At 38.2% G+C, this 14644-nt stretch overlaps 1 protein-coding gene across 1 annotated transcript in view; it reads right to left on the reverse strand.

Annotated features, from left to right (window-relative positions):
- Nucleotides 1-1113: 1113 nt before the first annotated feature.
- Nucleotides 1114-14644, reverse strand: part of EEIG2 (EEIG family member 2) — a 74553-nt gene continuing 61022 nt past the window's right edge. Inside the window, exons 7-11 of the mRNA XM_015431904.4 lie at nt 11910-12005; nt 11588-11777; nt 11368-11495; nt 10513-10582; nt 1114-5334 (exon numbers count right to left, since the gene is read on the reverse strand). Coding sequence (XP_015287390.1) covers nt 5292-5334; nt 10513-10582; nt 11368-11495; nt 11588-11777; nt 11910-12005 — 527 coding nt within the window. The 3' untranslated portion in view covers nt 1114-5291. The remainder of the gene's footprint in view (nt 5335-10512; nt 10583-11367; nt 11496-11587; nt 11778-11909; nt 12006-14644) is intronic.

Here is a 14644-nt window from a genome sequence, read left to right on the forward strand (position 1 = left end):
CCGCCTGCCTTGGCCTCCCAAAGGGCTGGGATTGCAGGCGTGAGCCACTGCACCCGGCCCAATTATACTCTTAAAATGTACAATTAAATTATTTTTGACTATAGTCACCCTTTTTTGCTAGCAAATGCTATGTCTTACTCATTCTTTTTTGTACCAATTAACCATGCCCACCTCCCACACCCTACCCCCCAACTACCCTTCCCAGCCTCTGGCAACTATCCTTCTACTCTCTATCTCCATGAGCTCAATTATTTTAATTTCTAGTTCCCACTAATAAGTAAGAACATGTGAAGTTTGTCTTTCTGTGCCTGGCCTATTTCACTTAACATAATGGTCTCCAGTTCCATCCATGTTGTTGCAAATGACAGGATCTCATTCTTTTTTATTGCTGAACAGTACTCTACTGTGTTTATATACCACATTTTCTCTATGAATTCATCTAAGTGTTGATAGACACTTAGGTTGCTTCCAAACCTTGGGTATTGTGAATAGTGCTGCAATAAACATAAAATTGCAGATATCTCTTCAATATACTTATTTCCTTTCTTTTGGGTATACACTAATAGTGGCACATTTAATAAGCATCTGTATGTCCAACACTAGAAATGAGTATATGTGTACAGATGCTATACAAAGGCAAATTTTGGCTTGACGGATCACTGAGTGCCTAGAAAGTAGCATACTCTTAACAATAATGCCCATGTCTTTCATTACAACCCAATAGAGTGTTGGTGTTATGTCCATCCTAGATTAGAAAATAGGTTCAGGCCAGGCGCATAGGCTTACACCTGTAATCCTAGCACTTTGGGAGGCCAAGGTGGGAGGATCACTTGAGCTCAGGAGTTTGAGGCCAGGTTCAGAGGGGAGTTTGTATTCAGACTCAGGTTTGTCTCACCCAAAGCCCAGGTCCATGCCACTGCATGGGCTGCCCCAGGGTTCAAAGAGAAGTCCGCCACAGGGGGCGTTCAAATCTGTCCCATGCTCCCTGGTAATAAATAAAGAAACCCTCAGGGATAAGTTATTTTGGTCCTTTCATTTCTGTTTTCTTACCTTGGCACAATTTTCTGATGGAATCTTAACTGATACATTTTAAAAGATAAAGAACATCTAAACTTTTAATATATGATTTTTATTGAACATGTTCACCTTTACATTATTACAAACATTTTACAAATAAAAAATCAGTTTTTGTAAAAAAAAAAAAAAAAAAAAAAGGAAACATTTCCTGGATTATCACTGTATAGTTGAAACAAAGAAATAAAATATATAAATATGAAGATCATTCTCCAAGTATTAGAACAGAATACTGATGGAATCACTTCAATAAAGTTATTCATAAACATTTGCATGGTTACCCACACATTGTGTCATCTTCCAAAAAATCAAACACATGAGAGGAAGGGGAGCCTCAAATGAGATGTATCTAAATGTCTTTTCTCCATGGGATTTGGTCAATGCATATCAGTAAGATAATTTCTTTGCTATATATATAAGATAAACATTTGAAAATGCAGAATACATTGTGTAAATTAAAAATTTTGTCAGCTTTGTCGTATGGGAAGTAACTACATGGACCACCCACACAAATGTTTAAAATACACTGTGTATATATTATCTTACAAAAATCGCATATGTAAGGGAATAAGGCCTTTATTTCCAGAGCATCTTAACATAGGATTAATATAGGTATATTTATCTTTTATATTTTAGACTTCAAATTCTTTAACATCTCAGCTATTAACATTATGCATAGTACCTAAAACAACATATGAGTAGTGGTATAACACAATTTCAACTACAGTACTTGGTTGTATTCACATGACGTACCATCTAGAAGTGACCAAACAGAATTTCAGAACTGCCCAATTTAAAGACCTGTTAAGAAAATAAAATGCAACCCCGTCATATGAGCCCAGTTTGTCTCTCAGAGTGTTGCTACATATGCTGGAAGCCTGACACTTCGGAGTACGTACTTAAATGAAGTATTTGATAATAATGTCAGCTTCAGCTTGCAAAGTGTTCTAGTCAGCATAGAAATCTGAAAGCCTAAAATTACTTCTATATGTTAATTAAAACTAACTGCTGTTTGAATTTGAGTATGTTTTATCTGGAGGCTAGCTGGAGATTTTTTTTCTCCCTTCTAGCAACCAATTGGCTAAGTGGTCAACCTCTGTGGCTCACAGTTTTGTAGAAAAAGCATATACAAAAGAAACTAGGCTGGACACAGTGGCTCACGCCTGTAATCCTAGCACTTTGGGAGGCCAAGGTGGGAGGATCATTTGAGCCTGGGAGTTGGAGGCTGTAGTGAGCAACGATTGTGCCACTACACTCCAGCCTAGGTGACCGAGCAAGACCCTGTCTCTCTTAAAAAAGGAAAAAAAAAAAAAAAAAGTGAAAAAGAAAAAAGAATCCAGAGTTTGCATATTATTCTGATAGTGTTAAGCTGGAATGGGATGGTGGAGTGGTGGAGTTTAGGACTCTTGGTCAAGACTTTTTCAAGATCATAAGCACTAATCCACATTAGCTGTTGGTATAAGCAGCCTTCAAAAACACCACAAAGGGGAGTCAACCATTCGAGTGTAAACTGATGGCCCAAGGCCTTCTCTGCCCTCTACTAGCCTTCATGACCTGTTGGGTCTCAGTGAGCAGCTCACCGCGCAGGAGGTGGGTCTCCTGACTGGCCTGTGCATTCTCCCAAACAAGATATTTAAGACTCTTCTTTATCTCATCACAAATACACAGCTTTGAAATACCATTAGTCTTTTTCTCTAGGATATAATTAGAAAAAGTATTGTATACATCTGCAAATTCTTCAACACTGGGTGATTTGAAATTTGACTTTAATATTTAAAAATACATTTATTAATAATCTAAATTTTCAAGTCAAATTTTCTAAACTCAAAACATAAACAGAAGTGGACTTATTATTTAATAAACAGATTTTTTCAATGGCTACATGGTTAAGATGTTCTTAACCATGCTCTCTGAAAAGGAGAATCAGAGCGTAAGGCAGACACTTAGGCAACCCTTAGCGAGTATTTTGAAAGGACTGCACTGAAATTTGAATACAAAGTGTGCCAATGGAACACAAAATGGAATAAAATGGATCCAGACTTTTGCTGACTACAGAAGACATACACATTAGTTCTTTTTTCTTCCTAATCAGTGTTTCTATTTATTAAAATATTTGTTATATTTACTACTACATAAATCAAGATGTATCTGATGGCTGCTAAGATTATAAAGGCATGATTCTTATGCTTTTCAAAATCTCTCTACTTTTTAAAAAGAATTCTGTACCATTTAAAATACTGAGAACCAGTCTTGTATAGAGAGGTGTCGGACCAAGGGCAGCCAAGGATGAGTAAGATGGGCACCGCCCTGACTGCAGCACCTCTTACATGTCTGATGAATGTTCTCCCTAAACCCCACTTACAATCTAGTTTTATCGTTTTCAAAACTGCAAAATCATCTGCACAGCACCAATAAAAATATAGCCTAGAAATAATATTTTGAAAATAGAAAAATATGTTTCTAAAAAATGTCATAATAAATATCTCTCTAAATAATATCTTCATATCTCTATAAAAAACTTTCTTTGATTTTTCCCATAATATATAATGAATGGATCAGTTCACGTGAAGACAGAATGCAAGTCTTTACCACTTAATTCCCTTGGTTAGGCTAAAATGTTCAGGTCATTGTTTTATCCTTAAAAATAAATCTTAAAAAATAAAAAGTATAATAACTCAGAACATTCTCTCTCTCAGAGTCTCTCTACATTCAAAATATAAAACAGGGTATCATCTTTTAAAAAATTCCAGAATCTCTTGGTTAATATAGTATTGGATTAATGCAGAATACCCAATCCTTGAAATATAAAAAACAGCAACAAAAGTCCTAATATTAACTATTCAAAATTTTCCAAACCTTTAAATTTGGATATTAAAATAATATAATTTCCTCCTTATTTTTGCCAACGTGAAAACACCTAGACCAAAGTCATTCTATTCTGACATATTGTCTTTCCTGGATATGACTTTGAAAGTAAGAATTGGGGAATTACTGGTTATACAGATTCTACATTTTTCTTCACTAACAGTGATTCCAAGAAAGTTTAGATCTTTCCACGTGGAAACTGTCATGTAAGGACAGAAAAACTCTAAGGTTTATCTGCTGTGCTAGTCAACTGGATCCAGACCAGGTATTCTTATTTTAAAAGCTATATTTGATGTATGTTATATTCTACTCTTGCCTCAAAACAACTAACTTTTGACACAGTGGAGAAGAAAATAGTACTTACAGAGAACTAAAATGGAAACCTACCAGTCCGCATCAGTCACGGCAAGCAGCTGTCATGCTGCTACCCACCACCACTTTGGAAAACTGTTAGCCTCAGATAAATCTGAATTTACATGGAAAAGGCTTCTCTGTTTCTGACCATATTACAATTCTCCTCTTTTTCTACATTTTGACTCCTGAAACCAGTAGACCTTACTATTCAGTGAGTTAAGACAGCTCTTCTGTTAGGGTGCCCAACACAGTGGGTGTTAAACTTATTTTGAGCCTTTTATGTAGTGCTTGGGGGTGATTCTGCAGTTCATCTAATATTAATGACAATTAACAATATATACTGCATAAAAACGGCATTACATCCATTCACGTATCTCAGACTGAAATGCACTTGTTATTTCATTTATGACTGATACATTGAGAATTATGAATAAGCACATCACATGTTTCAATTGTAGTCTAACATTTTCTCAAAGCATGAACACCCACGCTTTATACAACGCTGTAGGTAGTGTAATAGGGAAGATTTCCAGAACAGGAATTGTGCCTATCTTGACAAATCTATAGGGTTTAAGTTATATTCATGTACTGTCTCTCAAACTAAAAAAACCAAACCATAGAGCCCAAATCTATTGAGCACCTTGATCACAGATTTTTACACTTGAATCCTAAAATGATACTCTGATGTGTATAATGCTGTTTTCTCCACTGGGGTGTTCTAAAAGACAAAGCAGGCTTTTCATTATCATGTGCAGTGACCACAGAAGCCAGGTGCTTCCAAGGCACATAGCAGCACGGTGCCTGGAGACTGCCACGCAGATGTTCCCCTTTGGTGGCTGGTATAGGATGGTGGTGGGTCCTTCCAGAGAAGAAATCAGCATTGGCTTTCCTCTTGATAGTTGAGGTTCATTTTCTATTAAGTGCTTGAATAAAATGCCTTGATACATCAACTACTCACATCTTAAATCCACAGGGAAATGTTTTCACCGGCTTGACTTCTAGCGTTTGATCACAACTTGTTCATAAGCTCCAGACCCCACCCTAAAACAGTAGAGGAAAAAAACTTCAAAGTTTTGAGCTGTAGTGTTTGAAACTGTTTCAAGTAACCTTGTCCCTGGAGAGATGGGGCATTAGGTATTTTTCTACTAGATTTGATTTCCACAAGGTTTAAAGGCATCATGGATAGAAACTATGTGAAATATTAAATGTTTATAATTAATACATTGGATTAGTGTAGATCCTGATTCTTTTGCACTTATTCCCAAAATAATGTATTAGAATTTCCCAATTCTTGACCAATCAACAAATGGTGGCAAGAAATGCTCCTCAAACATGTTTATCTATCCATTCTAAAATCGGTCTCATCCAAGAGCATATGTTGACTCTGGCAGTGCATCAGGACTCCCACTGAGTTAATGATGATGGTCTTCAGCTGTCATAATATTGTGGCGTTTTCATGACAGGGTTTCATTCTGTTGCCCAGATGGAAGTGCAGTGGTGTGATTGAAGCTCACTGCAACAAGAACTCCTGGGCTCAAGCAATCCTCCTAACTCAGCCTTCCAAAGTGCTGGATTACAGGCATGAGCCACCATGCCTGGCCCATTACTGCCTAAAGTTATCACCAGGTACCCATTTCCCAATTTGTCAAGATGTCAGGGTATACCTTACTACTGGTCATTTCACCCTGAGTGTGCCTGAGTTTAGTAAGCCCAGAAGCAACCACCATGACTAGTGTCTCCCTTAATGACATTTTAAGAGGAAATTCTAAACAATGGAAGTAAGGTAGCAGTGATTACTAGCCCACCATGGACTTGACTGGACTTCTCAGTCGACTGCCCAGAAACTCCTTTTCTCACAGATTCATTCTACAGAAGAAATAGGAACTTCCTCAACAGAATGCCAGTGAGCACCCATTCATACCTACAGAAAATCAGAATTTGAAGAAACCATGGTGGGCAGCACGGCACACTGGCTTTTAGATGCCCTTTTAAAAATGTTCTCCTCTGGCCATGATGAAGTAACAGGAACCAGACTTTCCCTCCTGCCTTATATAATTAGAAAACTGGATAGAATGAGTGAAATGACAGTTTGCACATACTAGACAACAGGCAGTGCAGGACTGTGGTCCCAAGAAACAATAAATAAATGAAGAGAGCCCAACAACCGCCCCAGCTAGCTGCCTGAAGCAGTTTCCTTCAGGATCCTCCGAGCCTGCAGTGCAGAGAGGAAGACCCCAAATACAGCCTGCTGGTCTCTCTGAGTGGAGGAGTCAGAGGTCAAAGCTCAGAGGGGCTGGGGACTAGAATTTGTAGATCAGAATAACAGAAGGAGGGGTTGGGGAAAACAATGGCTTGAGAATTCCAAATTTGATGAAAACTGTAAACCCATAGATGGAAAAGCTTGATGAACCCCAAGCAGAATAAACACAAGGAAAAACATACCAAGGCACATCATAGCCAAAGTGCTAAAAACCAGTAATAAACAGAAAATCTTAAAAGCAGCCAGATATATATAAAAGACAAATCACATACAGAAGAATAAAATAAAAATACAGACAGACTTCTTGTCAGAAAAAATTTAATGTCCCTAAAGACAAGTGGGCAGGTGCATGCAGGTCCCAGTGAGAAAACCCAAGTGGGCCAGGCTGTATCCTGGGCAACACAGCAAGACCTCATCTCCACACAAAGTTAAAAAAGAAAAGCTGGGCGTGGTGGCTTACACCTATAGTCCTAGCTACTCAGGAGGCTGAGGCAGGAGGATCACTTGAGTGCAGGAATTGGAGGCTGCAGTGAACTGTAATCACATCACTGTGCCCCAGCCTGGGCAACAGAGTGAGACCCTGTCTTTCAAAAATGAAAACCAAAAAACTTTACGTAAGTCATCTAATTTAATGTTACATCCTATGAGTTCAGTATCTTATTTATCACTCTCATTTTATAGGCAAGGAAACGGAGCCTTACAGAGGTCAATAATATCAATCAATAGTGGAAGAGCTAGGACTTGACCCCAGGCAGTCTGATAAGACAGTCCATGCTTTTGATCATTTACTATTTAAATTCCTCTTGGTTGAAGGCTTGGCACAACAGCTCATGCCTGTAATCCTAGCACTTTGAGAGGCTGTAGTGGGAGGATCACTTGAGGCCAGGAGTTTGAGACCAGCCTGGACAACACAGCGAGACTCTGTCTCTACAAAAAAAAAAAAATGCTGAGCGTAGTGGTACCTGCCTGTAGTCCTAGCTACTCAGCAGGCTGAGCCTGGGGTTGAAGATTGCAGTGAGCCGAGAGTGCATCACTGCACTCCAGCCTGGTGACAGGGTGAGACCCTATCTCTTAGAAAAAAATACCATTTGGTTGGAACTATATTTTCTGCTGTTCCTCTACTTAAATAAATAAAGCCCGGGTTTACTGAGTATATTATGTCATTTGCCCTTTAAAATTACTCCATGAGATAGGCATGGTTATTCCTACTTTTAATAACTAAAATTCTATTGAAGTTAAGTGATTTACTCAGGCCCCAAAAGTGGTCTGGCTAGGATGTGAACCTAAGTCTCTAACTCAAAAACGTATGTTCTCTCCATCCTTCATACCACTGTCCTTATAAATGTTACTTTTCTACCTGGTTCCTCCTGCTACTGGTCTCTCCTTGCTCTGATCTACCCTTCAAATAATAGCCAGTTATTTTTCTAAAATGCCAATCTGATAGGTCACTTCCCTGCAAGGACAGCCAATGGCTCCCCACTGTGAACATGAGAAGAAGAAACTTTGTTATGGCAAGTGAGGCCCTTTACAGCCTAGCCCAGAGATGCTTGCCATCCTCATGCCCTTAAATACCTGTTCACAACCCCCTCTCCTCAGAAGAACCTGAACTATGTTATATTATTAATGTGTTAAGTACAATGGGATTTGGTAAGATATAGTAAGATATAGTGGTTAAGTACAATGGGATTTGGACTCAAAGAGACATGAGTTTTAATCTTGGTTTTACCACTTACTAGTTTTAAGGCCTTGGGCAAATTACTTCTTCTTCTTTTTTTTTTTTTTGAGACAGTCTCATTCTGTTGCAGAGGCTGGAGTGCAGTGGTACAATCTTGGCTCACTGCAGCCTCCATCTCCTGGGTTCAAGTGATTTTCCTGCCTCAGCCTCCCAAGTAGCTGGGATTACAGGTGCCCACCACCACGCCCAGCTAGTTTTTGTATTTTTAGTAGAGACGGGATTTTGCCATGTTGGCCAGGCTGGTCTTGAACTCCTGATCTCAAGTGATCCACCCGCCTCAGCCTCCCAAAGTGCTGGGATTACAGGTGTGAGCCACCACATCCAGCCTAAAATTACTTCTTTGTATCTTTGTTTCCATTAAAAAAAAAACACCAAACTAATTGTAGTATGTTGTGAGCACTGAAAGATACTATATAAGAATTGGATAAAAAAATATATATGTACCTGTGCTTGGCATATAACTAATAAATGCTCAATGCTACCTATAGTTGCTATATGTTTATTATAATTATATATAATAATAACTGTACTTATAAACTCATTCTATTTGTTCCCATTACCAGGAGTATTCATATTCATCATATTCACCTTATAAGTCCCCCACTTATTTTTTATTCTCCCAAAGTCTCTCTTCAAGTGTGAACTCTGAGGTCCCGTTTCTGTTCTCTCAAACTTCCCTCTACTTCTCTCTATTACAGTATTTATTATAATGTTACGATTTTTAGTTTGTCCATCTCATCTGTAAGAAAGAGTCAGACAGTAAATATTGTAGGCTTTGTGGGCCACAGAGTCTCTGTGGCACCACTCAGCTCTGCTACTGTAATGCATCAAAGCAGCCATAAACACTATACAAACAAACAGGCATAGTTGTGTTCCAATGAAACTTTATAAATACAGGCAGTGGGCCAATTTGGCCTATGAGCTATAGCCTGCCAGCCCCATGTGCTAGACCATAAGCCGGCAGAGGGTAAGAGCTTGGTCTTTTCTACTTGCATTCTTACCCAGAAACTGGCCCAAGAAACAGTTACTGAATTTAATGAGCAGATGAGTCAATTAAAGATCTAAATAGTGTTATATCTTCTGTAAATCCTTTTTCACATTACTCCCTGGAAGTAGTTTTATATGTCTCTCTCTTACCTACCTATGATATCTGATTGTAGTTAATTGTTGATGTAGGTTTTTGCTGTTAGTCTATTTTTGAGCCTTGTAATGTGCTGGACAAATAGGAGGTACTCATTAAAATGAGTATTAGTAAAAGAAATGAATGCAAAATTCTTTTAGGTTTTGAGCATGAGAGAATAAAATAACTGTCTTGGTCCAAGGGGCTCCCCCCTGAAACTGTGACTCACTCTGTAGTTTTGCAGGGACTCTACATAAATATGACATGGAATGGAATTAGGGGTGCACAGAAGTGTGGGGAGCAGGCTGTAAGGAGCAAGGGAGTGATCAGAATTCCTACACTGTCCTTGGTGTCTGTACTCACTGTTACCTGCTGCAGTGCTGATAATCAGTGGTAAGTTTGGCAGGTGACTTTTCTTCATCTGCATCTGAATAACTAGCAAAACGGTATTTGGTTTTCAGAACTTTTCTTAATATGTATGGCAGTGGGGTGGAGAAAAGGAGAGTACAAGAAAGGTTAACAGCAGCTTAAGTTGCTCAGTGGCTGTGTAACTGCTCAGAAAAGATAACACCATTGACTGAGAATGTAATTTTGCTTTGCTCTTCCTAAAATATCAGACTAGTGATGTACAGTGGCACATGCCTATGGTCCCAGCTACTCAAGAGGCTAAGGCAGGAGGATCACTTGAGCTGAGGAGTTTGAGGCTACAGTGATCTATGATTGCACCACTGCATTCCAGCCTGGGAAACAGCACTGTCTCTAGAAAATAAATTAATAAAAAATTAATGTTTTAAAAGACTAAGAACTCTTTTCTAAATGTGCTTTTATATTGCAGCTTTCCCAATGGTCTACTGGTCCTGGTCCTTGACTAATACACTTTAAAAATACTTCTAAGGAAATTAAAAACTAATTTATAAAATATAATGTCAAACATATCCAGAATAAAGGAAACAGAGCTACGCTAAGAGCTGTAACTCTTCTTATGTAACTACTGCTGTGTTTCCTAGCTTCAGCCTAATATAAACTTTGCAACCATCATCCTCTACTCATGATTAAAAAAAAAATTAGTCTATATTTTAATAAGACACTATTTGTACTACTTACCTATTTGGAAGATGATGACTGCCAAAGGTTGTACTTCCCCCAGGACCCACAAATAGCCTTAGTCCTTCTTCTGCAATACACATTTAAAATGTTTGTTACATGCACAATTATTAGACTATTGTCAAATAGTATTGATATTGTAATAATCCATATTTTACAATTCAGTTTATTAAAGAAATAACTTAAAAACCAAAGTTACATACACATGTTTTAAAATAGGCAATTTAAAAGATACTCTAAAGGTTATTGCTCACCAACTTTTCTAAAGCTCTTTTTCTTTTAGCTGAGTAATGGAGATAGCTCTTCCTACAAATTTCCATAAGTAAGGTTTAATTATTTCTCTTTATACCCAGCTACATAATGAAAATAAGTCCATTGTTAAGTGCTTTCTATTCACATCAACATGAGTAATTATATCTTTCAAATTGGTGGCATACAAATTTTCAGTTTCAGTGAAAATTCTAAGGAGGGAATGAAGGATTCCATTATTCACTATTATTGTTCTAAGACCACCTCCAAATTACAACTGTGGCTTAAAGCACTTGTAACAAAAGCAGATGTAGATACCTATCATTAGGTATACAAACATTGTAGACATCTGGGCATAATTAAAAACACAATACATGTTTTATTTAAAATTGATCACTTTTAACTAAAATGTGTTTTTTCTAAATTCAATAATCATTCTCATTAATAAATGAGTTATAAAGTTATCTTGAGATTTTTATGGGCATGAAATTTACTATACAAATATGCAACAGTCATATCATGATGTTCTGAGCCTCTTTACTGCTGATTACACAGATTACAAAAACCTGGATTACAGGAATCTATGCTTAACAGTTATCTACACACCTTCAGCACTGGAATCAAGGCTGAAGTCTTGACTTTGTAATATTTTCTCCACAATGTCATCTGCATCCACCCTGGTGTCATCAACTCGCTTCAGCTGAGATTCTACAGAATCTTGTTTCACTGGGCATCTTTGAAAAGAATTACATTTTTTCCTTTTTATTATGTTATGAAAACAAAGTTTTTTTAAAATTAAAATTTATTCTTTAAACTAAAAGGATACCTGTTGAGTTTTTCTGAAGCTGTATCTTCTTTATCAGCTGTATCAAGATTTGGCTCAGTGATTTTCTGCTCGATTTCATCACATGGCTCTAGAATACTTTCAACTCCTGTTGATGTGCTTCCCACTGAGGTATTTCTTCTGTGGCAGAGCTCAGAGAAACTAGATGACCGGGAGTGACATGTGCTATACCCTGTCAGAGAAAATCGCCTTGGATATCATACTCATATCAAACACTCTACAATCTGACATCCTTCCCCCACACCACAGCAGTTTCAAGTCCCTTTGGAACAATAAGGAATTCAACTTCACTGTTAGCCTCTACCTGATACTTTTGACTGCTGGCTTGCATAGCTTGATGTTCTAGAATGTCCACAGGCACCAAGTTCATCTGGAACAGAGGCACTCTTTGCTGAAAGATCTGTAATATGTCATAACATGATGTCATTCTTATTGCCAAAAAGTGAACGGTCAGCTTGTATTCTAATCTGCAGACTTTATAAACTCTGCCAAGTTCATTATCAAAACAATAAGCTAAAAAATGAGAGATATCCTTTTAAGTCAGTACAATGGAAATAACTGTATTGCAAGAAATACAAAGTATTTAAATACCTTAGTATTATATTTTTCATAACATTAAAAAAATTATTTCAGTCCTTATTAGTTCAGTTCATGCAATAAACTCCTGTTTTTCAAAACATTTAACAGCACTCTATCTTAAAACTGCTATAGTTTTAGTGTTCAGTATTCTCCAATAAAAACGACTCTGATGTATTCTTTTTTTTTTTTTTTTTTTTTGAGACGGAGTCTCGCTCTGTCACCTAGGCTGGAGTGCAGTGGCCGCATCTCAGCTCACTGCAAGCTCCGCCTCCCGGGTTTACGCCATTCTCCTGCCTCAGCCTCCCGAGTAGCTGGGACTACAGGCACCAGCCACCTCACCCGGCTAGTTTTTTTGTATTTTTTAGTAGAGACGGGGTTTCACCGTGTTAACCAGGATGGTCTTGATCTCCTGACCTTGTGATCTGCCTGTCTCGGCCTCCCAAAGTGCTGGGATTGCAGGCTTGAGCCACTGCGCCCAGCCTGATGTATTCTTATAAATATTCACAAAATTGGTAGGTTTTAGTGTGGTTTCTAAGCAAATACTGCTTCCTTAAAAATCCATCACAACAACAAGCTACAGAGTACTCTATTACTTTAATGTTAGTGTTGCTAGTGCTAGGCTGTAATTTGGGCAATATCTGTGGCTTAAATCAACACAGCATGGGATGTTGCACTGAGAATAAAAGTTCTTAAGAAAGTGATTATAGTATTCAGATTCAAAGTAAATGTACAAAAGGCAGTGTCAAAGCCATTTCTAATAGTTTCTGATGATGTGTATATTCCAGGTGCCAATTATATATTTTCAGAACCAGGCTTCTTCCAGAGAATGCAGAACTGTGACCATTTTCCCTAGGGCACAATCATATTTGGAAACAAGAACCGTTTTTAACATAGAAGCAGAAGGAAAGCAACTAACATAGCTATTATAGCAACCATTCTATAAATGATATTGCATGCAGTTGGACCAACAAATGCTGCAAAACAAGGAAGCTATTGGAGTAACCTGGTCCTTCTGCAAAGGTTTCTCATTTCCGGACAGAGTATAAGTGGCCCAAGCATCTCTACAGTGGTCCAAACCCAAACATGCAGCAAAATCTGAACTCAAAAAGTTAGTTCATATCAAGAGTTATGCAGCGCTCTTTACTTCTGGGTTTGGCTCAGATCTTAAGTCATCCACATATCTTCTGGTTTTCAAAATTTATTCATTCAATCAATATTTATTAATATTTTATCAAGTCAGGTGCCTAATACTGTACAAGGTATAGGAAGTACAAAATAAGTAAGACAAAATACATGCTTAGAGTTTAGAGGTAGAAGCAAAACTTATACAATGTGGTAAGTACAAAAATACAAGCACCAAAAGGCAGCTGTTAAGAGCTCCAAAGGACAGTGCATCTGACACAACCTGGAAATGGGGGAAAGACCTCACAGAGGAGGTTAACCCCAGGACTTGAGCAATGTTTGGGAACTTCTGAGCAAGGAAAAGCACCAGGAAGAGCATGCCTTGTTTGTAGGGAAGCAGATTGTTTGGTAAAGTTGGCATATAGGGTAGTGTAGTATAACAACTGAGGGCAAAGAGGCTAGAAAGATGAGTAGATGCCTGTTGATGAAGAACTTTCTATGAGTTTAAAGAAGGAAACAGTTCAGTGGCTTCAAGGAAGGGTGTGACATGATCAGATCTACATTTTGGGAAGAAGACTTTGGCAACAGGATAAACGGGGGGCGTATGAGTGAAGGTTTTCATAGTAATCCGGCTGACAGTGAGAGATGTTTCCTAGGTACAAATAGCAGGACTCAATAACAAAGCAGAAGTTTGTGTCAGGAAAACTGAGGTAGAAAAGACAGGAGGAAAAGGTAGGAAGACTTGTGCTAGATATGCGGAATTAGACACCTAAGGATGCCTATTCAACAGTCACTCAACATCTACTGTGTCCCGGGCCTTCTGCTGGAGATACAGAGATAAATAAGACCTGATCATGAAAAACTTAAGAGTCTGGCCGGGGAGAAAGAGAAACAGATGAATTTCAGTGTAACATTTGGTATGAAGTGGACCTTTCCCCAAAGCATTTGATCACATTTACATCAAACAATCACGTTTACATTTATGTGACAGATAAAGCCAAGGGTATAGATGGCATTGCTCAAGGAAGTGAGGGGACCAAACCCTGTGGAACATCAATATGTAAAGGGAAGTCGGAGGAAGATGAAGAAGACTCTAAGAAGCTAGAAAAGGAAAGGTCAGAGAGGAGCCGAGGGAAGAGAAAGCGTCAAGAAAGAATAACTGGCCATCAGATGAGACCAGAACAAATATCCACAGGAGTTGACAATCATGTATCTGGGGATAGCATCAAGAGAGGGCAGACAATGGAAGCCAGATGGCTACTGTGTTCAGGAATAAATGGTATATTATTTCTAGAAGTTTTGGCTATAAGAAATGTGTGGTACATATATCATCTCTTG

The sequence above is a fragment of the Macaca fascicularis genome, chromosome 1, assembly GCF_037993035.2.
Source record: "Macaca fascicularis isolate 582-1 chromosome 1, T2T-MFA8v1.1".
Lineage (NCBI taxonomy): Eukaryota > Metazoa > Chordata > Mammalia > Primates > Cercopithecidae > Macaca > Macaca fascicularis.